The sequence below is a fragment of the Tauraco erythrolophus genome, chromosome 15 (genome assembly GCF_009769465.1).
Source record: "Tauraco erythrolophus isolate bTauEry1 chromosome 15, bTauEry1.pri, whole genome shotgun sequence".
Taxonomy (NCBI): domain Eukaryota; kingdom Metazoa; phylum Chordata; class Aves; order Musophagiformes; family Musophagidae; genus Tauraco; species Tauraco erythrolophus.
In genome coordinates this window covers 11,074,779-11,102,443 of record NC_141479.1, presented here as the reverse complement: position 1 = coordinate 11,102,443, position 27,665 = coordinate 11,074,779, and the positions used below count along the sequence as shown (strand labels likewise).

Below are 27,665 nucleotides of genomic sequence, written 5' to 3'. Positions count from 1 at the left end.
TCTCTTTCACATTTGTTATCCCTCTGGCTCATGATCACGGATGTCACCCAGTATAACAATGCTTTAAGTTTCTTATTGAATGTCCGGTGTGCTTTGGGTTTTCAGTGTACTTCGATTTACTAATAGTTATTGTCCCCAAATATATGTATTGAGGATATACTCTTGATAAGAACCCAGAGATTTTTGAAAGTCTGCAGCTTTTCCCCACAAACAACCTGTCTTTCATTCTAGCTGGAAAGTCCAAAGTTAGACAATTGTGCCAGCCACAAACTTGGAGGTGCTGAACAGTCCACTGATGATGATGGGAGTTCAGTATTTTTCAAATACAAGGACATAATCAAAAAGTATAAGCACTAATTCTTTGGCCTCTCAATCTAAGTGAAAAGCAAGTACTACTACGTTATTTATAGTTGCTGTTGGCCTAAGAATGAAAATTAAAAATCTCCTTCAAGAAACAGGATCAGATATTATGAACAGAAATAAACCTGACCGTTTCTTTTGTCATTTCTTCTACAGACTGTTAAGCTTACAAACTTCAGGTTTAAAGGATAAATACACACAGTACATACAGGCAGCTCTTCAGCACAGCCAAAGACAGCTCAGATCCTTGGTTTATGTTGTGCTATGTGCTGCAATAAATGTGTATGTTTGGAGCAAACGGACTTGGCCATGATGAGGATAAAATGCAGTTAGGGAAATTATATGAAAGGATAGTTTACTAGCAAAGAAAAATCAAGATTATTTGGCAAAACTAAGTAGTATAGACTGCTGAAGCTCAGGAACTAATTTTAAGTATGACAAGGTATTAGGAAAGACTGAAACACAAACAGAAATTGACGGGTAGCATTCTGTTGAGAAGTTAAATGCAACAGACACAGATATAGCTCAAATCTAGCTATAAAGAGCATGAAGTGAAACAAATAATATTTAGTACTGTATTATATACCTGTGTTATCTGCTGCACAGCTAAAGTATGCATGGAAATACTTCAGCACTTTCACTTCATCTAAAAGATGTTTGCGCTATACTAACGAAGAAGACTTGTGTAAACAGAAATATAGATGCCTTATATGTCTCAAAACATACTGTTCTTGAAATCTGAAAGATAGCTTGCATTGTAGCTGCACCTGTATCTCAATAAATTATTGTTCACTTGATGTATCTGGGACTGTAGTAACCACATGCCTCAAAAGAGGCTTTCATTAGCTTATTCAGATTTAGGTTAATAATCCCATAAAACTCCTATTTTGAGGAATGGCACTAAAGAATAGTTATTCTGACAAACATAACAGGGAATGAAATACAAAATCACCCCACTAGTAGTTCAAAAAACTCGCCATAATGACCAGTTAAACTTTGTGGTGAAATTGTAAGCTGCTCATGCAATCTGAGCAGTCACAGTGCACCAACAGATAAATTCCTACCTGGAAAAGAGAAGATAAGTAGTCTCTGTTATGGAAATCTACTTGTACTGTCAGTTTGTTTCTAAAGGTTTTAGAGAGAGTGTACATAAACACATTCTCATAGAAGCAATGGACGCTTTCTGGATTGATCTCTGTAAGGATTTTTATTCTGACCATTACCAGGGAATCTGGTGAAGGGTTTTATCTGTCTGTCAGGCAGGCTTCTTTCCTGAAGACTCACTAAGTCTTACAGCTTTGCAAAAAAGACACACAAAGAAAGATATCCACTCCTCTGGTAGCTGAAATGCAAGAACTGACTTATGACAAAAAAATACTGAGAGGTGATGTATTTCTTTATTCCCACTGAGCACTTTGAGAAATGGCATTTTTAATGTCAATAAAAATTATTTCCTATATTTAGAAGAAACACAAAAATGAGGCTTTTCAGGCATAGCAAGCCCAACTAATGACTGATCTAAAGCCTATGAAAATCAGTGGCTTCTCTTGACTGCAGAATTGAATCTGACAGGATTTAGGAACTTCACATCTGCTCATGAAGAGTGGGAGGAAAATTATTCCTAGTTGATCTGTCACATTAGACTATCTATTAGAATGCCATGCTCTCGGCATCACTCATGTCAAAAGAAATGGCATTATTTCTATCATTTTCAGAGATGATGAAAATGGTAAATGACTTCCCTAACCAGTTATCCAATGTAAAAAAATCCTAAAAAGTCCTCTAGCATAATAAGAAAATTTAAGTAGAATACATCAGTGTAACTTTATTAAACAAACCGTTACAGTCTTTTTTGACTTTTTGTTTCACTGTTTTAAAGGGGGAACAGACTTCCAGAGTGAACTCTATTAGCTGCTTTCTTAACTGTTATGCTTTACTAATCTCTCTTTAATAACAAAATTCACCTTGAGTTTCAATGAGGGTAATTATTTAACTGAAATATTCTCATCTAACACTAAGTATTGCAGAAATAACTTCTCCGTTAAAGTAGCATCTGAATTTTTTGTCTTCGCAAATATAGATTAAAAGAGTAGTATGTCCACTAAATTAATGTTCTAAATGTCACCGCTATGACAGACTGACAGACTAATAATCTTTTATGTGTTATTATTTTAAATACGTTTTATATATTTACTTAAACATTTGACCATAATTGACTGAAGATAACATCAGTACTTTACTATTTTAACAATTCTGTACTTCAAAACATATGAGATGATGCACAGCAGTGTAGAACATTATGGATTATTTCTGCTCCTACAATGAATCATTATACAATTTAAGAATCTGCATCTCATCTGCAACTTAATTAAAAACAAACAGACAACTTACAGTTCTATAAAATTATGCATGTAAATCACACCTGGTAACTTACACATATGATCAGACAAACACTTGTATCTGAACAAATCTATTTGTATCTATGATGAAATGAGCCCAACTGATCCTTTACATACATATGCATAAGGGTACTTGCATTTCTGGCAGTGTATCCTGATTTTTAAAATTCAGCTGCAAATCTTCTAAGTGGTTATTTACAAAATGATATCCCTTTATGAGAAAAGAAATGTTCCATGCAACTAAAAAATGTCAAAGCATTGAGAAAAAAAATTCTTACCTTATATGAAATGTATAGTAATGTAATTATTGGTACAGAATACTTAATCACATGTGTCTAAGAGAAATTGAAAAAAAAAAAAATTGGTTATTCTGATGATGCATTTATTTGGATAGACAACTTTTAATGCATTGATATCTCACATATTTATCATGTGGTGGAATTTACAGAGTTTGAATTTTACGACTACATTCTGATTCTGTTTTCAAGCAAAACCCTTATTACGGACCCACCACAAATGATGGATTTGTATCTATATACTTAAATCTATCTTTTACAAAGGGGAAAACATTGTATCATGCAGTATAACAGACTATAAAGGTCTTCTCAGACCGCTGATGATTTCTTAATATGGAGGCTAAGACTTTTTTAGTAAAATTGCAGTTATTTTTCATAGCCACATCTATATTGCCATCTAGTGTATTCAAACGGAATTGTTTAATATATAAACCACTAGAAAATACATTGTACTTAAATTTAAACAAATGTACTTCAGAGATATCCAGTTTAAGAGGACTACAAACAATATCCCTTTCAGATGTCTTAGAATTCTGAGTCTTGATTTGGTTTAGATATGGAGCAAAAACAAATTTCATGAAATGCTGTAAGTACAGTGCTAACCCTCTGTGATGTGTAGAGATGAATACACTTCAGGATGAGTTTCCATACTTCCGTACTGCACAGGCCAAAAGATGCAAATACACACATGTGGGATGTCCAGAGGTACTTCATTCTGGAATACAGACAAGATTTTGCTGAACATCAGGAGCTCTGCTGAGCTCTGTTGATGACAGTAGTTATGTGACAGAAATTCTGAACACAGTTTTCTTGGACTTTCAGGACTCTGAAATAACTGAGTAAAAGACTGACTTCGCACTTTGCTATGTGCTCTTGAGGACATCTCCGCTCCCACACTTCCAAACATTCTTTCTGGCAGGATTTTGGGAAATGCCTCAGTACACAAGCAGAAATGCAGCAGGGAGAGAAAGAAGGTTCATGATCCTATCAGTTTGTGGTCAGCATATTTTACACTCTTAGCAAAATACACTCAATTGTCTAAAAAAGCCTTTACTGGTATCTAAAAAAGTATACCTCATTGTGCTTAATGCCAGACATCCAAAAAGAACTGTGTGAATTAAGTTGTAAGCAGCATCAGGCTTCAGTGTTATTGTGCATTCTTCCATTTTTTCCACGAACTGGACTTGATTTGAACCACTAATTAAACAGAAGAAATAAAAAGTTCTGTAACGTATTTCATATAGTTGTCAGTAATTTAAAAAGCATTTAATCCTTGTGATTGCTAAAGAGCAATACTACAGTCCATAATCTTCTATAATATCTATGATATAATTAAGCCTGATAGCACCAACTTGGTGCAGCAACAGGTATTTATTTTCATTCCTGGCTTTCTTGGAAATCCAGTGGGTTTAAATGAGCTGTTTTAGAGTAAGACAAAATTGTCAACAGAAAGACGTGCTTGGTTTACTGCTTGAAGTAGCTATTCCCACAGGGTTCACAGAGCTTCTGATGAGAGTAAAGAACTTAACTGTGTTTTGTGGGGGTGTGCTGGTATATCTGGATGCTACTAAAGCCATAGATTTGAAGTAAGTTTACGGAAAAGAAGTGCTGAAAGGATTGGTTATTGCTTGATGTGAGTAGTCTTGTGACTGTACATGGAGGGCTGATCAAAAAAACCCAAACGGCTTAAATGTGTGGGCTTTTTCCTTATTTTTCCATGTGGGGGATAATTGTGATAAATGGGCAGTGATAAAAATTTGAGTAATGTTTGGGATTACCTTTAGTATTACAGAAAATAAGAGCTGCAGAGTCTTTTGTTTTTAAAATTGATTGATGCAGTAAGTTTTTTAAGAGGCTGAATAGTACCAAAATGCCTTACAGACCACTGAGACTTCACAATTCTTGTAATATAGTTTCAGAATCAGAATGTCTTAGATCCTCTCCCTGCTCCTCTCTCTCCCTCTTTTATCTTGTTTTCCATAAAATCTATGATGAGCGGCATTAGTTACGTGCCACTCTGAGTTTTTGCTTAATCAAATTTTATAATACCCTTCCAACTTTTGCCCAGGTTGCAAATGTAAAACTGAGAGGTCTATAATGAACCATTTACTTTTTTTTTTTTTTTTTTCCAAAATAGGAGTTCAGTACTAATTTTCTTCTAGTGTTCTGTAAATTCCTCCAAATCCTATAATTAGCTACGGGAAGTGGCAGCAGTGATGCACAGTTGCAGTCTACCACTCCTGCTTCTTCACACAGGTGACAGGAAGTTCAGCACAGACTATCCTAGCTCATTTCTGGGCAGTTTGAAGATACCACCAGTGAAATCTCTGATTGGGAGTGCTTTGCACAGGGAAAAGGGGATGAACTAAAGAAAAGAACAGTTTTCTACAAAGACATCCTTCCCCTGCTTCCCCTCCCCCCAAAAAACCCCAACCAAACAACCCTGCATATACTGCAAAAATTCAGCAGCAAACAACAGAGCTTGAAGGAATCTAGGGAAGAATGTTTCTTTGGTGAGTCTCATTACACCCTTTATGTTTCTAGCTTTAATAGGAAGTTACTTTATTTTGCCTGATCTATTAGAGGTTCTACTGTTTCCTTAGTACCTGTGGAAAGTAATACTGTATGCTGCTGTATTCAACTGTCAGTTCCCCAGCCTGTTGAAGAACAGAAAATTGATAAAAATGTGAATTATTTTTAAATTGTATTTTACCTGAGGTTCCGAAAGGCAACAATTACAGCTGCTACTGTCATAAGGAAGAGAACAAATATGTAGACATAAAAAAGTAATGTATCCGAGAGTCTTGAAAAAGTATTTAACGGTAGTAAACCAAAAGCTTCTTCACAAAGATACAGGTTAGCATCAAAATCTCTAAAGAAAAAAGAATAATCCTTGTCATCATGTGTTTCATAACTTGATATCAAAAAGGACCAAAGTTTCCTTTTTTCCCAAGCAATTATAAAGCCATAGTTTGCAGATTATTACGAAGGAAAATGTATGACATAAACACGAGGTAAAAAACCATGATTTATCACCAAAATTTTAAATGAACAACAACCTGTAGGTTCACTTAACGAAGTAATAAAAAAAAAAAAATTGCAGCTCAATCATACCTTGTTGCTCCAAATCCAAATTTTGCTTTCAGGAATTTGAATATGTGCTCATCTGACTCAAGATTAAGAGTTTTCTACAAAGGGGGAAAAGGAGAGAAAATTATATTTCAAGTATCAAAAAATTAAGCTTCACACAGTAAACATTTTTTTCATCATTTAAATGAAACTGTGAAGCAACACAGGCTTACTGGGATAGAGTGCTCTGTAATCAAATAAGCATTCAGTTTGTAATTATGGTCCTGTGGTCCAAACAGCAAGTTACTTACTTTTTAGAATATCTATTAGTGTTAGTTTCTTATTTACAGAAAAGGATTATCCAGGACAAGTTTGTTTTAATTGTATTTCAATGACTTATCATGTTTTACTGTGATACTTTTAATTTCCACGTGTACTAAACTTTAACCCGTTGATATAGATCTCTTGAAAAGACTAAAACTCAAAAGCAGAAAAAGTGTTACTGTCACTAATGTCTGCAGATATCTCTTTGCACAAGCAGCAAATAAAAGTATGGTATGGTCTACAACACTTCAGTAACAAGTATTGATTTTTAACTGCATTCATTGAAAAGAAAAATCAATTAAAAACTTTGAGAATGCTCAGCAAATCAGAGGGCAGTATAAATCTGCACTTGTTATAAAATTACAGGTGAGCTTCAAATTATGAATACTTATTAGATGATTTGGTGTTAATTCATGAAGTTTTAAGAATATGTTTTAAAATCTATATAGCAAAAAGATTAGCAAAATGATCTTTCATTTCTAAAATGCAGTCTCTGAAACGCAGTGAAATCTCACTGCAATTTTTACTTAAAGATATTACTGTAGATGATTAACAAATAGCTTTTAATGTAATACATTTTGTATGTTTCTATATTAAAAATTATTTGCTTACCTTGATGAGCTTATTTATTAGGAGAGTCAAGCACAAGACTAATAGTACATGGAGGATAAGTTTCCCAAACCTATTAAGCAAACCACCCTTCTTTAGGTTTTTCTAGAAAGAAGAAAATACTAGTATTTCAGTACTTTTTTTGTACGTATTTGGGACAAAACAGCAGTGTTTCAGCACTTTTTTTAAAGTATTTAGAACAAAAGAAACACAGACGATTTGAAATCTGCTGTGCCTGATCAGGATCAAATTTGTTTTAGCTTCATGTAAGCAAAAAAGTATACAAAACCAAGTATCCAGAATAAACATATATTTTTTCCACAAAACTGAAGGAACAATATCACAAGAACTCTCCAGTGTATTGATCTGGCAGACTTGTGTAACTAGCCAAACAGCCTTCCTTCAGAGGTGGCCCCGTTACATTTATACAACTGCTGGCACCCAGTGTAACTGTGGTGGTGTTCCAAGATTCCCCTAATTTCAATAGCATTGTGTGCCTTTTGAAATATCTATTCGTCAGACCTTCCACCTCAACGTGGCAAAGGTGTCTTCTGGCTCTAACTGGCAGTTGATAGGATTTAGAGCAATATTTCAGTTCAAAGCTCCACATCTGAGAATGGTTCTTTGGCTGTTCACAGGCTACTTGGAATAGGTACAGACACTGTCTACCTATAAAAACCACAGTTCTGATTTTAAAAAGTCATGAGTGACGGATAGCAGGAATGGCCCTGTAAGTTCATATATTCTGGATTAGAGGCTGTTGTCAATGCCAGGATCAGAAAAAAGAGAACTGTAAACATAGGGAAGAAAATCTTAATCTTTGAAAGAAACAATAGATTTCAGTAAACTGAATTTGACATGTGCCTAGTTCTCATAGAATATTTTGTTGGAGGCAGATCCATAAATACAAGACAAACCCTGCTGAAACAGGTGTAAAGTCCATTTATGCAAATTTTTTGCAGGATCCAAAAATGCAGCTTGCACAATCATAAATGTTAATAGCAATCACAGAATTAGGGTGTCTGATGTGCTTGGTTATGCTGTAATTAGTGTAATTGAATTCATTATTTTGTCACGCAATGTTTTTGTCGCTTTATGCTACAGTAATTCCTCTAATTAGTAATTTAAGATTATAATGTATATAAATTACTCATTTATCTATATATATCACATTCTTTAGTACTACAAAAATATTTCGGTACCTACCTGGATTGTTCTTGCTATCAAGACAGAAGCATTAAAACTTATGAGTAATGATCCAAGAATCATAGAATTAAAGAACTGTAGGACACAGACTAGCAGTAATCCAGAAATCTGAATGACATACAGCCACACAACCTGCAACAATAATGAGATTTTTATGCCTATGAAACTTTAGAGTCATAGCTGCTTTTCTCTGAATGTTTTATAATTTATTTCAACATCAATTACTTTTACAAAAAATGTATCATCATCTTGCACTAAATCATTAGAGACACTACTATATTTATTCTATATTATGTCCTGAATTAGTTAGGTTAATATTTTATACCTGTTTTATATGTACGGAAGCCTGATGCTATAATAAAGCAGATAAGTTAAACAACTGCAGAGTGAGAAATTAATTACTTTACTTAATTAATTACTTAATATTTGGAAGATGTATTATATTTTCTTTAGTCAAAGAAGTGTTTCTGTAGCCTCTCTAATGTCTTTATGACTGAAGAGTTATGGCTCATTGCAGTTCAGCAATCAAACATCAGCTGATTTCTCTAACGTTTTTATATTAGGTTCGTACGGTCCTTTTCGAGCTGTGCTAAACCACTACAAATGCTAAACTGAATGCAAACATGAAAAAACAGCTGATTTTCTGATACAGTGGTACCAAAACATAAATTTTACCTGACAGCAAGATCTTGAGTTCAGTCTTGTGTTACAGCAGTGGTGTAATACAAATACAGCAGTGGCTCAACAAACTCCAACAGTTTTAAGTAGCAGTTTTTTGAAAATTAATATGGAATAAGAGTGGTAATTTGCCAATTTTTAAGGTAGCTGATTAGTCACATTAATTGCTAACTTCAGCTTACATTTGCAGATATAATGAAGTTTAGAAACTGTTAAATAAACCACATTAATTTTGATATGCAGCTACCATACTAATTTTCAGTTAAATTAATACAATCACTAATATTCAAGTCTGCTTCAAATTTAAAATGAAATTGACATTAATTACTCTTCAACCTACTGTAACTTAAAGTAAAGTTAGAATCTTTTTCCACTTGTGTAACAGATGATTTTAGCCCTTGTTTTACAAGGGCTAAAATCATCTCAGTAGAATTTCACAGTGACATCAAAGTCAATGTTTACATCTTCTACAGTGTATTTCTCTTGATTAAGACTGATCCCTTGTCTTCTGAGTAACACTTGTTTTACTTTCTGGCTCATTCAGCTCAGAGACACAGCAGTGACAATGTCGTTATTTTGTAATGAATTTCCATGTACAAAAGCAAACTGCTTCTCTTGAGCAATCTTCTTCCTTCCCTTTGCGGTACAGTGCCTATACCTAACTTTCAAACAAGGATGCACAAGACTTGAGGCAAAAGTCATTCACTGTTATGACTTCAGCTCAGGCAAAGATTTCTTGTGCCACTTTTTTTTTTCCTGGTCGCTTCCAGAGGACATGCTTAAGCTGCGGTATTAGACCAACTCTTATGATGGCATTTAAAAGCAATCCCTTAATAGTGTCAAAACATAGCTGTATATAAACAAAACTAGACAAAAACTAAACAATAGTAGTGAATTATATAAAATGAAACAAAATCAGCTTAAAAAAAATCAGAAATGGTGGTGCTTTGATTATTCATTTTTAACTTGCAGTATATACACCTTGACTACTTAAAAGCACAAAGCAACAGAGTGTATAATATATATTACTTTGGGCATTCAGGCCACTGCTTAGTAAAATATCTCCAAAGCTCTTAGCTTTATGATAGAAGAGAAAAAAATTGGTTACTTCCAAACATGATCTTACCTTTGCTGTGGGAAGCATGTCAAAGCAGTCCAGTATGAATAACGCCAGTGCCTGTATCAGCATCATAAACTGATTAAATTGCCAAGTCAGGCTAAAGAGAAATGTTGCTATGAATACAGCCGTAAGTGTCAATCTCTGGAAGGAGGGAAAGAAGTTTTATTTAGCTTTGTAGTTCCCTTCATTAAAAACCAAAACAAACAAAAAACCTCTCAACCCTCCCCCAACAAAACCAACCAAACCCTACCATAATTTGTTTTTATTTTAAATCCATTTTTAAAACATTAATATGAGTTTTCTAACCACAATAACTGCTTAGAGGATAATGAAGTTTTAGAGTTACAGGTTCTTATATTTGTGCCTGTATTTTACCGCTGTAATACCACTTGCAAGAAAATGGTGAGATCTCCAATAGTTTCAGCCCATAGATTTAACATGCAATGTGTTTTACTATGCTCTAAATAGCAGTTACTTGAACAAATTGAGGAGTAATAACTTAAGAACTGTTTGTCAAAGAAACTGTATCACTAGATTTCTTTTACTTTTGCAGATCAGGACAGCCTCCTGAATTTTTAAAACAAATGAAATTAAAAGGAAATCTTTAATCCTTGTGCTTTATAAGCTTTTCTTCTTGCCCACTTTGTGTTACTCTCATGTTTTCTTAAACACACAGTACTGTTGTCTTCTCCTTTTTAGAGCCCATCTTTATTATTTTTTCAGTGCTGAGCATATGTATTCCCTTGTATTTCAACTACATCTAAACTAACAGAAGGCTCATCTGATAAATGTCTGCAATGTTATAAGTGATTTGTGTGTGTGCATATACCTACTGCTATAAACTCTTATTGAGTATTTTGTCTTCAGTTTTATAGACAGTTTTCTGATACTAATTTTACTGTGTTGTACTTGTTAGAAATACTCACTTCTTGAACAGGCTGTAAATGAGTTCTGAGTAGGTATGTGATGGCTGCTATCTGAACAGCAAAGAATGGTAGTGCCCAGTTCTCTCTTAAAGGAATGGTGAATTCTACTCTTGTAGTATCTATTCTGTACAAAACAAATGGAGTTTCATAAATTTAAAACAATTAAAACACCAACTTGGTGACACAGAGGTTGCAATGACAGGCATCTTTGTGGCATTTTAACCACCTGTTGATAAAAACAGAGGCTCTATACTCTTATTTCCTTCAACATGCCTGGCTCTGAGAAAACACCATCATGAAGGTTCTGCAAGTCCTCCATTGTTTCTATTCCTCAAATGTTGTACTTTAGCTTCACTTAAACTATGGATTCAATCTTACTTATGAAGCACAGCTCGGGTAACTTAAAGAACAAACAGACTTTAAAACAAAAACACTCCCAAAACCCAGCATGTGGAGTTTTCACACCACAGGTAATTTTACTTCAGTTTTTGGTTTGCAAAAAGCACATACAAGAATAAACAAGTATCAGTTTCTTCACTGTGATCCTAGTGCATTGGATTTGAATACTGCTGAACTGGTTAGGAACTTCTGGTTATTTTTTGATTTTTGAATGTTCTAGCATAAAAAGTAGACGACTGAAGTTAGTAAAAGTTCCCCAAAGGGAAGTAATTTACAAAACCTGAATGAAAATTAAAAAAGAATTCCTTTTTCTCTTGTGTAAAAAAAAACGTTTGCTAAAAACGAAAATGAGCAACACATCTGAGGCATGCTTAGCTGGATGAAAAAAATGTCTAAATGGAGATACTCAGTAGCCTCAGATATACTTCATCTGGACAGAAAGTCTTTATCCAAATCAATTCCATGTACTTATTCTATTTGCATAAAGGATAACAAGCTTCCATTGTTCATGAATTATTAGAAAGGCAGACAAAACAAATCTGCTCCAAATATTCTGTAAATGGAAAAGATGACCTCATGAAATAAACATGTGAACTACTGTACATTGCACGTAGTTTTTAGTTACTTTCATCTCAGGAGAAAGAAACATTTTACCACTATATACCTATAATTATTATTCTGTAATAGACATGCTTGCAGACAAACTTCTTTACAGCCACTGATTAACACACCAAAGTTTTGACAGAACTGCCACTGTACTTTTATTTTCTTGATTAAGTTATCTATAACAGCCTATGCCACCAGTCTTAGCTTCATGCGAGCAGCTTATGCTGGCCTAAAGCAACTTCTTTAATTTTTCTCTCCAAATTGAGAATCCTTCAAGTGATGAAGCACTAGAACACCTCAATATCATCTTTTTTTTTTTTTTCTGAGTTTTAGTGCAGGAGATGTCTACAGGAATAAAGGAACAGAGAAGCTGAACTTCTGATGATCTTAGGTTGTTGAAGGAAACTCTGGAGGTTGGGTGTGGGGCTGTGAGAAGAGACCTGAAGGATATATATGCAGGTGTCTTTAACATCTAAGGGATCCTAGGCTGGAGAAGATAGGGTACATCATCTGGAGATCCAGACACATCTGGAAGATGTAGTCCACTTTCAGAGACCAAATTAAGCCAAAATTTTCTACTCAAACTTTTTTAAACTTTAAGATCCAGTAATGTCAGCTCATTTCCAATTATTTTCTTATTATTTTGTACTATTGCAACATTTTTTTCCATTTTCTGGCTAACCTGGAGACAGGCCTTATAGTTTCATTTTTTGTCTAATAAATCATGCATTTGAAGGTTTAATGGCTTACCTTCGACATGAGCTACAATTTTAGAAAGGTCAAATGTTTAATTTCACTTACCTGTTCGTAATGTACCAGCAAGCTGCCAACAACCCTGAAAGCCATGTTCCACTAAGAAGCCAGCTTGTTACATACAGAGCAATGACATAAACTGCCTGAAGTCCAAACAAAGTGTAGATATAAAAATAAACGGGCTCTAGGTATTGCTGTAAAACACAAGAATACTGTTGTTGACATAAAACACTCATGGGAGGGATTATACTTAATATGAATTAGGTTTTGCTTTTGCAAATTAAAAATGTATCAGGAATATTTCTAATTAGAAAATAACTAAAAAGGAGAGCTATGATTCACTGCATAATCTTCATAATGCACTTACAATCTGAAGCCATAAATAAATGCCTACCTGAATTGGAAGAATCCTATACAGAATGCTGAGAAACACCTCCTGGTAAACATTCATTCTTTCAAGTATGTTAATTGTCCTCACAGATTCAGTTTTATTGTCATATACTAAACCATGTAAACCTTAACGATAAAGAGAAATTGAAATAGGAGATTGTCATTTTCCCCTTCCATCTTCATTTGAACAGTGAATAACTTTTTCAAAGGTATTTTAGTATCTCTCATCAAAAACTGCAAACTTTGAGTCAAGGATTCAGATCACATTACCTCTGAATCAACAAGACCTTCTGAGGTCTTCAGTTTCCCTGGTTTGAATGTGACTCAGAGTGCTAATTCAAGTATTATATATTTAGTAATGTATAGAACATTTATTTTAACACTTACATTCCTAGCATAGAATCTGTGGTACATACTGGATCTTGAGAACCATTCTCGTCACTACTTTGAACACAGGTGATGTTAATATTGACAAAAGTGTAGTATAAGCAAAATTGCTAGGGAGCAATAGTTAGGTATCTAGAAAACATGAGACTGTCACAGAAAACTCCATCATCGTATCTGATTTCCTTGGAAGCTGCTCATTGTGTCACTTACTGCCCAGGCACACAGCAAAAAAATTGCCCCTTCCCACAAATAGCTCATAATTCAAATTAAACAAGAGAAGAATAAAAATGAAAGTAATATACCGAATAAACCAGCAAGGCTGAAACCTTAACAGATATTAAAGTTGTCCCTCAAAGTGACTGCCTTCATCAGAACGTGAAGGTGTGGCACAGAAACCAATGTGTCATTGTGAAATTTATTATGTCCATAACTCAGTGGCTCCCTGGCATATGAACGGAATAAATTTGTCCCCAGTACAATTGTTACACTATCTTTCACAGTTATGGTATGCCTTCTTCTCAGCTATATTTGAAAAAAATATTAAAAACAGTCAGCTGCCAACATGAAGTAAAACTTACTTTACAGTTTACAATACCTTGCTGGATGGAAGCAGCCTGAATCATCTCTTTGTAGTAGGAATAATAAAGTCCGCACTCTGTTCTGAATGAAATTTCTCTTTCAACTTCCTGCAAGTGGAAGTTCAACAGTAAATTCACTTTCCGTTTGCTTTGCACAATCGTACGAAGCTGCCCACAACTCAAATTCTTGCCGCACCAGGGAAATTGACCTATACAGTGGCTTAAGTCTTCGGGTTCAAGCATTCCATACAACTTGCTCAAATAAAGGTAGAATACATGGAAAAATCAGGGTCAGAGGCAAACGGCTGAGGTGTCAATGCCTCTGCTATCTGAGGAAACGTATATGCCTTTTGTGATTCCGATATACTGTTTGGAAACACTGTGAATCTTTTAGTATTTTTTGTAATATTCAATGTCCAGATGGGTGCAGTGGCCAACAGCTGGACTTTAAAACTGCATATGCTTGCTCCATGCATTTAACCTTTTCTTCCAGATGTAGATATTCCACAGTGTTCCATGGCTTTGCCACCTTAAGGCTCAATTAATTCCGTATGCTATGCTTGGGACTGCATCATAATGCCACTCCAAGATTTCAGCTGGCAAGGAATGCTGCTGCCCACTTGTTAAATGCTGTTTCTTGCAGGAAGCCAGCTGTTCATCACTCTCACACTTAACTTATAGGTTAAAGGAAAAGAGATTCTTTACTTGGTTTTAGGTGTAGGTAAAATTATTATTTTTAATTTAAAAATGTTCAAATTATTTAAACTAGGTACACTTCAAACTACGCCTCTTTCTTGGTTGATATTGCAGCAGGTGGAGTCTAGTGGGATATGAAAGCTCTCCTTGAAAACACTCTCAGTACAGGATCTTTGCTTTGGAACTCACCTCCTTTTGTTAACCCATTAGTTGTGAAGATCTAATGAAATTTAACAAATTTAGAGCTTTGAGTGACCACATCTAAACAAAATAAGACTGCATGAACAAGCAATTTGAAGAGAAATAACAAGTATCCTATACAAAATTGTTTTATTATTAGTGATCTTTTAGTAGCTTATATAAAAACATCCCAGCAAATCTCTCATAAGCAGTAAATTAGAAAAGGTTTATACCCAGATTGGATAATCCAATGAGATTCTTATATGTGGTGTAAGCAAGTCATTAAGAAATTTAAGTGAGATTTCTGCAGATAATCTTGTTAATTCAGCTTTCATTTGTAAAGAACACTACTGTAATAACAGAATGTTACTGTTTTCTGAGATTTTTATGAATGCCGTTCTGGTTAATGTAACCTTGCACAGCATCCCAAGACTTTCATCTTTCTTATACAGTCCCATTTCTCTTGCTGGAACAGAATCAATACTATTTCAGAGCTAACATAAAGCTAGATAAAAAATCATGTTCCTCCCTCCTGCCCAGTACAGAATCTTATCTCAAAACACGTGTTTTATTGAAGTCAACTGTTGGCAAACTAAACCAATATTAGTTCTGGTTTGAGTAAAATCAACAGATAAAACCACATCTGATTCAAAGTAAGTTCACAATTAAACTCTCCAGCTGCTCTACGACATACAAATCATAATAATACCAGCAGAAGTAACTGACATTGGCACTAAGTACTAAAAGCCACACACTTAGCAAAATGAGAATGGTGGATTTTGAATGAGCTCTAGTTTCAAATTTGTCACTACTGAAATGTGTTCTAATTCCAAAAAGCGGCTGATTCTAAGTGTTCATAAAAAAAAAAAAGAAAAAAGAAGGAATGTTAACATTTGGAATTTATTAAGGGGGAGAGACTAGTCACAGAGGGGGATCTAATTAGCAAAAATGCATTCAAATATGATTAATCTGTAATCCTGGCACCAGCTGTATTCAACCAAATGCTATACTTTATGAGACAAACACTAGTGAGTTTTACATCTGTTTCATGCTAAGATAACATCTGGTTTATTCACTCACAAGACTTTTCCAGTTCCATAGCAATTTATACTTTTCCTAGTATTCCATGTCAATAAAACCATACAGACTTATGGGTAAACCCTGTGAGCACATGTTTATATTTCTGTATATTCAATTTGTGAGTATTTAACAAAGAAGCTACCACTGCTCCAAATAAGAAAAAAATAACACTATCCTCCAGGATACTCAAAGAATTGCATATGATTTCAATTTACGCAATGGTATCCTAATAATATTAAGCATTCCAAACAAAATACAAAGGACTTCCTCTCAAAGGCAGTGCAAAATTCTAGAGCTTAGGTTTAATCAAACTCCTTAACCAAGACATCCAGAATATTGAGCAAGCAGCCAAAGTCTGAGTTGAGTTTTACTTTAAAGGCTTTTCTATAAAGAGCATAAGCAAAGCTCCAATTACTTTTCTTCTTTCGACAAAGCTAAAGCACAATTTGTGTAATTGAAAATATTTTTTAGTTTCTCAATTTAAGATCAGAAAGATTTGAAAATTGTCTCAACCATACAATTAGAAACTCAATACAGATAGCTGTTATCAATGTTCCAGGTTGCAAATCATGCCTTCAGCAAATGTATTTAATCCTTGTATATGGTCTCTTGGCTGGTTAACCTTATGCTCATATGTTAAAATGGCATGGTTCCTACCCAGATCAGACTTTTGATCCAGAGTAAAAGTACCTATAACTGCTCAACAGGTACTTCTTTGGAAAAGTACCACCAAAGTACTGGACTGCCCTCCTCTTTATAGCTTACACATTCACTTTGTAGAGCTCTAATTAGCTGGCTATCCATTTCCCCACTTTTTTTCATATTTCTTTTATATTCAAAGTGTAAAAAGGGAAAATAAAAGGACTTCAGAGGAAGAATCCCAGGATTGTTATCCTGCATGTCTCAAAGATTCAAATGTGGTATTTTTATTCCAGACCTCTTCTAAGCAACAATTTTATTAAAGGTAAATTCAATGATAGTAGTCTAAATGCTTACTCAGAAGGGATGAAAAACAGATCAAAGCTCTGGAGTTTACCTGTTTGTGTTACAGTATTAATTTGCTATGTGGCCGTGGCTCATTCCTGTTCAAGGTTTCTTCAGTTTGCACTTGAACAAGCAATACAACAGCAGACAGGAGAGGTGATAAAATTCTCCCCCTGCACCCCTCATTTTGTTATTTTCATTGTAGATCCTGTTCCCAAAAGATACTATACTTGAGGAGCAGTCACTAAACTGCTGTTGAAAAATCACTGATAACAGACTAGCTATTTTATATGTGTAGTGACAGAAAGTTTTCAGAAAACTGAGAAAGGATTTTTGGCTAAGAAACCTGTTTCGGCTTTCACCATCATAAACAGAGATCTTTGTCGTTTTAATGCATAGAGAAGAGATTCAAACTTTTTTTCTTCACAATTGTTTGGTCAAGATGAGTGATTACAACCTTCTGTGACCCCTACTGGAAATGTACACAAACACAGCTTCTGACTATGTGACATAGTATTCTGCATCCTCCTTTATTTTCGTAGGTCTTCCAGGAGGTCTTGGGATAAAACAAACAACCAACCCAATCATGTACCTCTTTCATAGCATAAACCACTCCTCGAGATCTACATTTTCAGTTTTTCTGATAAAGAAATAATATTACGTCTCTCTCCAATGGCCATAGCACATTTACAGTAGCTGGCATATTTATTAGGAAATAAGAACAAGATTCACACATGCTGCAGCAGCTGAAATCAAAGCACTTGTGAAACCCATGTTAAAAACAAAATAACGACCACAGAAGTTTTTGTAGTTGGGTGAACCACTGCTGGAAGACACCGAAAACAGAACCGGCTTTGTATGAACTGCAATTGAAATTACAGAAAGGCAATCACTACAAGTGTATGTGCAAGTTGTAAATTCAATTACTTAGAAATTAAGAATCATGACTTTGCATAATGAACTCTTCTTTCTTTCAATTTTTAGGGTTGAATACAATTGACAAACTGCATGATTTTGTAACTCAGCAATCATTATGTTCATATATCAATGAGGTCTTCAGAACAGTAATTCCACATTTTGTACCTAAATGGTGTATGTAAACTCCTCTGTCTAGTTTTGTGCAAAAGCATCAGATAAACACTGCAGACCTCCTCCTACTGAGGTACAAAGAGAGGTGTACCTTCACATAAAAGAAAAAATGAGAAAAGGAGTCTCTCATTACATTTCACTGTATTCATTTAGTAGCCATACATACCCTTTTGTGTATGAATTCTTATCATCTGACTCTTTGTAGCTTATTGGAAGAAGGAAAAAAGTTCAGGGGGATAATATGTTGTCATATAATTTTTACTAGAGTTCAGTAACATAAAAACCCCAAATGTTCACTGTTCACAGCCACTTCAGAGTGACTGAAGTTACTAATTTAAAATGTATGAAAATATAATTGATCTAGAATTTATTTTCTTTTCCATGTTGCAGAGCAGTGGTAATGCATTACTACGTTTCACAGGCAAGATGGGTTAATGAAAGACTGAATGTGTATTAGTATTGTTTCCCTTTCTTCTAAATGTAATGTTTAATAAAAATAAAATAAAACAGAATAAACTCTGGACTTTGTTATGGCATGCAATAATCGTGTGTCAGTCCTCCCTTCTGAGAATTAGGGCTGAGGTACACATTAAAACAAAACTTACTCTTTCCAACTTTCTAGGAAGTTCAGTTAATATATGCAAAAATGTATGCTTTGGCCAAACTATGAACTGTTAGAGAAAAAAGCAAATTTTTCATTTATTTTCAACATAACTTTAGGGGATCTCAGACTGTTCCATAGTGTATTTTGTTCTTGTCTTTTATTAGTATATGGTATGTGCTGTAATTATACGATTAGCCAATTCAGAAATACTGGAAAACATGTACATACATCTAGAGACACTACAATGTCCATGCACACATATAGGCACAGAGATGTCTATATGCTCTTTTACAGATGTTAGGATGAGCCTTCCTGTCTCAGCTTCACAGGAAATTTCACAGGCTCTTCATATGCAGTCTTCTCTTCCTATACTACTCATAAACCAGTGTTTTGTTTAAACTTGATCTCATCCACATATATTTGAATGTATTCTTTCTCTGCTTAGTTAAGAGAAAGTGTATCAAAATACACACTTCAGATTTCTTATCTTGCTAGTCTCACTTATAGCCACAAAATGCTCTGATATAGATACTGCTAAGAAAACTCATGTAGACTATATCTAAGTTAACAATAAAACCTTAGAAAGCTTTGTGTTAATCAAAGTGAAAGCACAGGCAGAGTCTGACTTGGCAGACAACTGCAGAAAATTTTATCAGACTTGACTTATCTCCAGTCTTCTTTGTATTTGCAAATAAACTGCAGGGGATGCCACCTGTTTGGTCTCAAGCTGTAACAAGTAATTTGACAACGAATCTTTAAAAGTACCTTTGAACTCGCTTGGGGCATAAGTGTTTACAAAATAAATTGCATTCGTCTGATCAACTAAGTTAGAGCGACAGCCTTCTATTTGGGAAGATATCCTGAGAAACAAGATTAAGTTTAGAGTTTGCACATGCAAAACACAAACAGTATACACTTGCTGAACACAGACCTCCAAAAAGCAGGAGCATGTAAGAAGCCTGATCACTTTTGGCTCTGTGTTATGTTATCTCTAATACTGGTTATTTTATCTCTAACAATATGTGAAATCTCATTAAAGCTTTTCCTGTTGTTGACAGTTTAAAATTAGCACTGTAGCCACATGCATTATCTGGCAGAGTTAACATCTTACTGAAGAAGGTATAATGTGAGATCAGAGAACATCAGCATCTCTTTCTCCTTTAACCTGCTGGTAGATGAACTTAATGCTTTTTAGAATCTTTCCACCAAATTGGCTGAAATTGGTCATGTTCCAATGTTACTAGTTATCATATCAACTCCTTAGGATGAAACGAGAGCTACAGAGACAACAGAATCCAGACTAAAAATATCTATAGGGCTGTATTTCAGTTTTGATATCTAATGGCATTCTAGTGTACTTAAAATGAAAACAATAATTATAAAATAAAACGAGCATTTCATCCATTGGGGGCAACTTAATTGCAACTACAGAGCTGCGTCTTTTAGCGAACTTTGTGTCCCTTTGTATCAGTTCAACAGAATAAAAATGCTCTATCTGTTATGTTCATACATTGCCACAAGTCCATGCCTGTTTGTACTTCAAAATATACAATACCTGTGGAATTAATCAATACTTGCTTTTGGAAGGAAAAGGCAAACCAAAGGTGTACCTTCAATATACACACAATCTATCTATATATTCAAAGAAAGATGACTGGGTACAAAACCGTATTACATGTGTAACACAACAGCAATTGTTTCAGTAAGTGCCAACTATTTTTATCATGGGTATGTAAATGGTTCTTGGACAGGAAGAGCATGTAGCATAGGAAAGACATATTGCAACGCAAGTATTCCAATTAAATGTACGTACTCTTTGAATAACGCAATACGTAGACCTAACAGAGTGAATTTTAGGCACCTAAAAGGAAAATGACTCACCTCTTTCTTTTCCCTGGTTAAATTTAGATACGTGTACAGCTGCATTATTTTCCATTCAATGATTCTAGGAAAAAATTATTCAGTCCTGGATCTTGGGAATGAAAATTCTCCTACAGTGTAGATGCTGGTTTTACACTGGTGAATTTCCGAAATATGTTTTGAGGTTTGCACATTTAAGATAACATTATATACAATTAGTATTGAATAGTAAGAGACTGTGCCTAAACTGCATTACGAGATGACAGTAGAAATACAATTAAAGAACTGTATGCTAGGATTTTGTATATTGTTTATTTTAACTGTTTGGGTTTGGATAAGACAGATCATTACAGAGGAACATATAGTTGATTGTTGAAATTCTATTCTAGATAATGATCAATGGTTGGAAGAACCATAGATACAACTCAGGCAGGGGCTGTGTAGCAATGCCTTTAGAAAAAATTGAGGAAAGATATTTATAGAAATGATCAAGTATTTAAAAAGCGGTGGGAAATGAAGCACAGCTTTTTTAAAGTTAAATTTTTAAAAATTAAATACTCTTTGAGCAAGTTATGAGACAAATACATAAATAAATGAAATTTCGACTAACACTCATATCGATGCTCTATGAAAGCACTGATGAAACTATGAAAATGACTGTTACCTTAATATTGGAAAACCACAGGTCATTTTCATGAAGTGTAGCAACATAAACAGAAGTAAGAAGTCCAAGAGAGATGGCAACAATTCCACCAACAGTTATTGAGAGTATGTTCCACAGCTTTCTACCTGTATGATCTTGGAAGAAAAATATTTCACTCTGTAATTGCGAAACATAATTAAACTTAAAGGAATTTTGGAAACTCATTTATACATTGCCTGTGCTAGTACAATTTACATTCTGTAGGTAACAGGACACTTGGTTTTCAGAGGCCTTTATGGAGATGTGTTTTGTGTTTTCTCATATAGGAAACTCAAGAGTATTTTATTTACATGCAAAGTGAATTAAGGTGTGCCTTAATGGGTAAATGTAGTTATAGTTTAAGAACACCATGATCCTATACAAATCTAGATAAACACCGTATCTGATTTGTAAATCTAAATTGGAATATCCTCCAGGGCATCTTTTGCAATTAAGGTGATACAGGATGACTGTTAGATCACAAAGAAATTAAAATCTTCTTCAAAGGTCTTAAAATGGCTGCCTGTTTTCTGGCAGTTTACTTGGGTTTTGTGAAAAAACAACACTGAACGTTCAGAAGTCTCAGTAAATACCCGCAAAGAGACCGAACAGTGGCCAAAGCAGCCTTTGATAACGGTGTCATGCTTTGACTTGCAGATGACCTCCTGTTGACATCTGAATAAGATTGTAGATGGAATGATGGGAATAAAAGGTTTTGTTTTGAGGTAGCTCAATCAATTTAATGTACGCTTACGTTCCTGTTTTTTTCAGGTTTGTTTTTTTTTTTCATCTTGGTATAAGGCTTAATATGGGTCTTAGTGACCTGGAATTATATCTTTGAAATGGCTATTTCATGCCATGTGTGACATCTACATAATGAGCACCAAATATGCCATTCAACAGAACTGAAGGCTGGGCTGGATGAGAACTATGATCACTTTCCTATTTTGTATTTAGCCTAAGTGTACTTGTGTGGAAACAACAATGTAACTTTCCTGTCACCTACCCAAATTGCATATAAAGAAACATTTGGAAGTTAGATCAAACCATTCCTTAAAATAAATTATTTAAAAAAACTCGAACTCAACAAACTTTGCCAATTTTAAAGTTTTAATTCCAAGCAAAAATGTCATTATTTCATTACTTAAACAGATGCTCAAAAGTTAAGACACTTAATGTCTCTCTCTTACATTACTAGTTAGTTGTCCTGTAGTCAAAAGCAAGAGTTTGCAGTTAAATTCAGATTTCATGTGCAATCTGTTTATATTTAAGTACAACTCATCAGAGGTCTTCAAATCTTTTTATGTTACCAATGATTTGAACTGGTATTCCTTTAAGAATCTACAATGGCTATATGAAATCTGATAGTGTGTCACTGACACTAAATTGAAAAAAGTGTTCTCACCAATTTAAATCAGGATTTTAAAATAGAGATGAGATTGACATGTAGCCTGTCTGTATGCCCTGTCTCATCCAATTAAGTTTGGTGATACTCAGGTATGAAAACGTATTTAGTACATGCCTAGCTCTAACCTGTGCTTCGAATAGAAACCAAAAGCTAAACACTAGTAAAAAGCCATAACGTTACAATCCTTTTCATTACCCACCAGACAGAATTTTCCCATCAGGCTTCACATTCTTCTCCTCTGAAGGCTGATCTTCATCTGCTTCCGTGCCTTTTCCAACCTTTCTCTGTCTTACAGTTGTCATCATCTCAGCCACTTTAAATCATTATTCTTCAGTCTGACTCCTAAACGGACACATACAAGCAATGCACCTTCCCACCCAAACATTCACTTAATATCTGGAAACAGAACCTATTTTACTGCCATCAGAAACTTTGACTTGCAGAACTATACTGCAGTTGAAGTGTATCTTACAAAAATGCAAGATTTTTTAAATTTTTACAACTCGAGTGCAAAAAAAGACTTAAGTTCCCTGTTTTATATACTCTTGACCAGGTTTTCAGAACAAGTCATTACTTCCACTGTCTTCACCTTTGGCCCTTTACTCAAAATGCACACCAGACTCCACTTCTTTGAAAAAAACGTAAGCCCTTCAGAGAAAAATTACTCCTTTTAGGGTATTTTAGTTGGCCACCTAAAATAGAAAGCTAGCTGTTTAAATTTTGGCTTTCAGGAAATCCTGAAAAAGGGGGCCATAAAATGTAAAAATGATACCAAAGAACATGTGCTATAAAAAGCAGAGAGACAGCATTAAAAAAAAATCCATGATGTTTTACACTATCAAAGCACCCTAAAATCTAAGAACATTGCAAAAAAGGCAAAAAAGAAGGGCAGCTAGCCATTCCCCTGCCAATTTCCAGGTGTGCTCTGCTCCATGAGCGTGGTCTGTACACAAAACTGCTTCCATCTGCCAGTCTACGTTTGAAAAATCAGTGACGTCCCACCGTGAAGGCAGAAATCCGCTCCCATTCCCGGAGCGCGGACACTGATGCTCGTGTTACACCTGACCGGTAACGGCGGTGCTTTCGGAAACGTGCCACAACCGCGCAACTTCCTTCTGCAGCTTTCGCGGCGGATTCGCCGCATCTCCTTCCCTCGCGCCTGGGAAAACACGTGGAAGGAACCTTGCGAGCATGTATCGCAGCTGCTGTTAACAGCCGGTGTGTCGAAAACCTGACAATTAACTGGCGCGGGCACGATGGCCACCATAACCGCGCTCCACCTGTGCGCCGCCAGCCTCCCCCAGCTCTCGCCAACGCCGAAGGGAAGTTCGCCCGGCACACGCAGGGAGAGCCTCGGCGGGCGCCGGGAAAGGAACGTCCCGCCCCCGCCCCGGCAGCTGCTAGAAATGAAGCGCGGCGCGGCCTGGGGAGGCGCGAAGCGGGGCCCGGGGCGAGGGCGGCGGCGGCACAGGCAGCGCGGCGCGGCGTACAGGTGAGGGGCGGCCCAGGGAGAGCGTCTGACCGCCGCGGGCCGACAGCGGGCGGAAGCGGCCGCGGGGGCTGGACGAAGAAGGGGAGGGGACGCAGCAGGGCCGGGCCGGGGGCAGCGGCTCCCTCGGCGGCCGGGGCGGGCCCCGCGGGGCGCGGGCAGCTCCGCACGGCACCGTTTTTCCGGTGCGGCCTGCGCGGCGCGGCCCGCTCGCCGGCGGTTCCGCCGCCCGCCCGTCTCCTCCCCTCCCCTTCCCCGCCACGTCCCCCGCGGCGCGGCCCGTACCTGCCGGCGCTCCGAGGGCCGCGGGTCGCTGCGGCGGGTCGGCGGCTTCTCCAACCGGCGCCGCTTGCGCGGAACCGCCCGTGCCCCGCCGCGAGGAGAGGAAGGGGCGGGAGCGGGGGTGGACGCGGCGCCTTTGGTTCGCCCCTGTCGGGAGGAGCGGGACCCGACGGCGGGCAGGGCCGGGCCGCGCCGCGCCGGTGGGCAGGCGGCCGCCGGACGGGGGAGACCCGCGCGGGGAGGAGCTGCGGCCGTGGGCAGGGGGCGGGCTGCGGCGGGGCGGCCTCTTCCGCCGCGGCTCCGGACGGGAGCGCTCGGCTCTCGCTGCCGCTTTCGGGCTCCGAGGGAAAAAAATTCCCCCTCTCCCCCAACGGCGGGGACGAGGTTGTCTGCGAGAGCCGAGACAGGCGGAACCCGCCCGGTCTCTCGCTCTCCCTGCCCGCCCCGGGAGGGCCGTACGTCGTTCCCGTTCCGAGGGGCGAGCGCCTGCCCGGGCCGCCCCGGCCGGCGGGGCTGGGGGTGAGCGGGGCGGGGCGGAGCCGTGCCCCGGGGTCGGGCGGTCTGGCGGCCGCAGGCGCCGTGCTGCCCGCTGGGTTTGAAACAGGCGTGCAAGATTCTTTTCGAAAATACTGCTGTATAAATTTAGTTTTAGTAGGTTTGGCTTTTTTTTCCCAAATAGATGTAGTTCCAGATATATGTGGGTTTTTTTTTTAATTTAAATTATAATCCTAACCGAGGTGTAAGTTGTATTCAGTTCATTATAAGCTCCATTGTATTTCTTGATCAACCGCAGCACAAACATGCAAGGGCGGAAAAGACCTTTTTCTCCTTAGCAGAAAGATAATGGCAACACCAGGCTTTTTTCTACTTAACAGGTACACCCTACCCTTACAATAATTCTTTATTGTAAATTTTGTTTGCTGTGTCTTTAAAGATAGCTATAGAAAAAATATTCCGCTTAAAGCCTTTACCAACGTAACAACTCCCAGATCCTATCATGGAAAGCATATTTCCCAATAATCCATACAAATTCTGTGGAATATGCAGGGATGCAGTTCTCTTCAGGACAATACTCAGTGGATTTTCCATCACCATTTTACAGTCCAGCAATACTAATTTTTGTTTGTTTGTTTTCATTCCACAAGCTTGGTTCATTGGCAAAGTTGGTATTTTGAACAAAAAGAGGCATGACACTAATAGAAAACATGCTCAGAGATGCCACACAAACTGTGCAACTAGTAATCATCCTGGGCTTTGAAGCCATTGACTTAGGGCATTAGAAATCAGGAAACCTTTCTGTGTCCATCTTTGCACGCTTAGTATGTTTTATAAGTATTTTTTAGAACAAACAGTGATTTTCTCTTACTTCCTCTGATGAAGCTCTCCATGTAGTTAAAAATTTCTACTACAAGTCAATTTACAATAAACAGGCTAGCCATACTTCTCTTTATTTTTTCCTGAGCAATAAGGCAGGTGGTACATTTGTGGGGAATGCTTAAGCTTAAGAACACAGAAACTGAAGAATTACGGGCTTTACGATGGACATTAGATTTACCTTATTTTTGTCACTAGTAGCATCGCATCACTGCCACATCATACATGTCAGGTGTTGGTTAAAGTGAACATATTGTATGCAGATCATGCAAATGATTTTACAGTGTAAATAAAGAAAAAATCTTCAGTGTGTGTATGTTTTTGTGTAAAGGAGGCCAGATAATGTACTTAAATTTCTGAGAGAATGCTGTGGAAGATGTTTCCTAGAATGGAAATTCTGTTCATGCACTACCTGCAAAGAGGCCAATGCAAAGTGAGATCTACACAGAACAAAAAGTTGCAGAAATGGTTTAGAAAACATAATCATTTAAAAGCTTTAGAAATCTTGTAATCATGCACGTTTGAGAAATTCTAGATAATGTTTTAACAAGTCATATTTCATTTTGCACTAAGTGTTTGGGTACAGCACTAAGAAAAAAAATGGAGTGTGAGAAAAACCCTCTGCCCTGATCCTCTGAAAGTGCTCAGAAGAAATGAATGTGATGCTGTTTTGCCTAACGTTCTAGGGATGACACCTGAAACACAGTTATAGCTGGGAACTACCACACTGCAGCATTCTTTATTGCCTCTTTTTGCCAGACACTAGAGCAATGTAAGTGTAAAAAGAAAAAATCCTGTGTCATGAGGATAATAACACCTGAGAGTGATTATTCAATATATTCTCACTGAAACAATGTATTAGTTAGGCAACACACCTGTTGATAGGAGATTTAATGTTCTAAGTTGTATACAGAAAAAGTAGAGAACTTCTAGATTGATACTAATCTCTGAAAATTGTATTATAACATTTAAATTGAAATATATTGAACTGTAGCAAGCAATCAGTAATACTGTATTATTGTATCATTTCATTATTATTAACACTGTAACACTGGCTTTATGCTTGCCAAAGCAGCAAAAGGATAGTATTTGTCAATATCCTTGTTCCTCATTATGTTCCAGCTAGATCATATGGTAGCAAAATCTTAATGTTAGTGCTAAGTTACCCATAATCCCAACAAAGTTAGTGAAACATCTGCAAACCATAGTGTACAGGAAATGGTTGAATGAAACTTCAATTTCTTTTTACTATTTACATTTGTGTTTTCTCTTGGAATGACACATTCAATACTGTAGAAGGAGCTACTGTGAGCTAGAAACGCAGGAGTCGAATTCTGCCTGAGTAAATTTTGAGTTTAAACCTGCAGTCTCTTTAGGTGCTGTTCAGCAGCCATGTGATATGCTGCAAGCACGTCAAATTTCTAGGTTATCTCTTTTTTTCAACTTTTTAAGCCTGTCAGGTGCCTGAAGTTTTGCTTTTGGGCAAAAGCATCTTAGTTTTACCAATTCTGAGGTTTTTCTACCTGGCTAATATTAAGTCAGTATTAATGGTGTTCCACTTTGAGTGGCTCAGTGTGACAGCTCTTTTCCAAACATGCCTAGAAGGGACTGCAAGAGAAGAACAGTAGCATGGTACATTAACTTTTCTGCAGTAATTCTGACCGTAAATACTTGCCAAAGACATAGGACAGAGCAATTCAAATCCCACTGATGTGTGGCAGGGCTTTAACCCATTTTCTCCTAATTCCCAGGAGTGTTACGATCATCAAATGTTAGGTCAGTGCAGCTCTATCCCAACAAGCTGTGTGCCTACTCCCGTATCTGCAGAAGCTGGGAA

The 27,665-nt window shown here is 36.9% G+C and overlaps 1 protein-coding gene across 1 annotated transcript in view; it reads right to left on the bottom strand.

The window, feature by feature from the left end:
* The window catches only part of DPY19L3 (dpy-19 like C-mannosyltransferase 3), a 34,072-nt gene extending 11,078 nt beyond the window's left edge, over nucleotides 1-22,994 (bottom strand). Inside the window, exons 1-14 of the mRNA XM_009989497.2 lie at nucleotides 22,883-22,994; nucleotides 21,258-21,391; nucleotides 14,118-14,208; nucleotides 13,140-13,261; nucleotides 12,794-12,939; nucleotides 10,988-11,111; nucleotides 10,068-10,202; nucleotides 8,264-8,395; nucleotides 7,061-7,162; nucleotides 6,170-6,243; nucleotides 5,769-5,927; nucleotides 4,130-4,252; nucleotides 3,659-3,770; nucleotides 3,038-3,094 (exon numbers count right to left, since the gene is read on the bottom strand). Of these exons, the coding sequence (XP_009987799.2) occupies nucleotides 3,038-3,094; nucleotides 3,659-3,770; nucleotides 4,130-4,252; nucleotides 5,769-5,927; nucleotides 6,170-6,243; nucleotides 7,061-7,162; nucleotides 8,264-8,395; nucleotides 10,068-10,202; nucleotides 10,988-11,111; nucleotides 12,794-12,939; nucleotides 13,140-13,261; nucleotides 14,118-14,208; nucleotides 21,258-21,391; nucleotides 22,883-22,988 (1,617 nt within the window). The 5' untranslated portion in view covers nucleotides 22,989-22,994. The remainder of the gene's footprint in view (nucleotides 1-3,037; nucleotides 3,095-3,658; nucleotides 3,771-4,129; nucleotides 4,253-5,768; nucleotides 5,928-6,169; nucleotides 6,244-7,060; nucleotides 7,163-8,263; nucleotides 8,396-10,067; nucleotides 10,203-10,987; nucleotides 11,112-12,793; nucleotides 12,940-13,139; nucleotides 13,262-14,117; nucleotides 14,209-21,257; nucleotides 21,392-22,882) is intronic.
* Nucleotides 22,995-27,665: the final 4,671 nt, after the last annotated feature.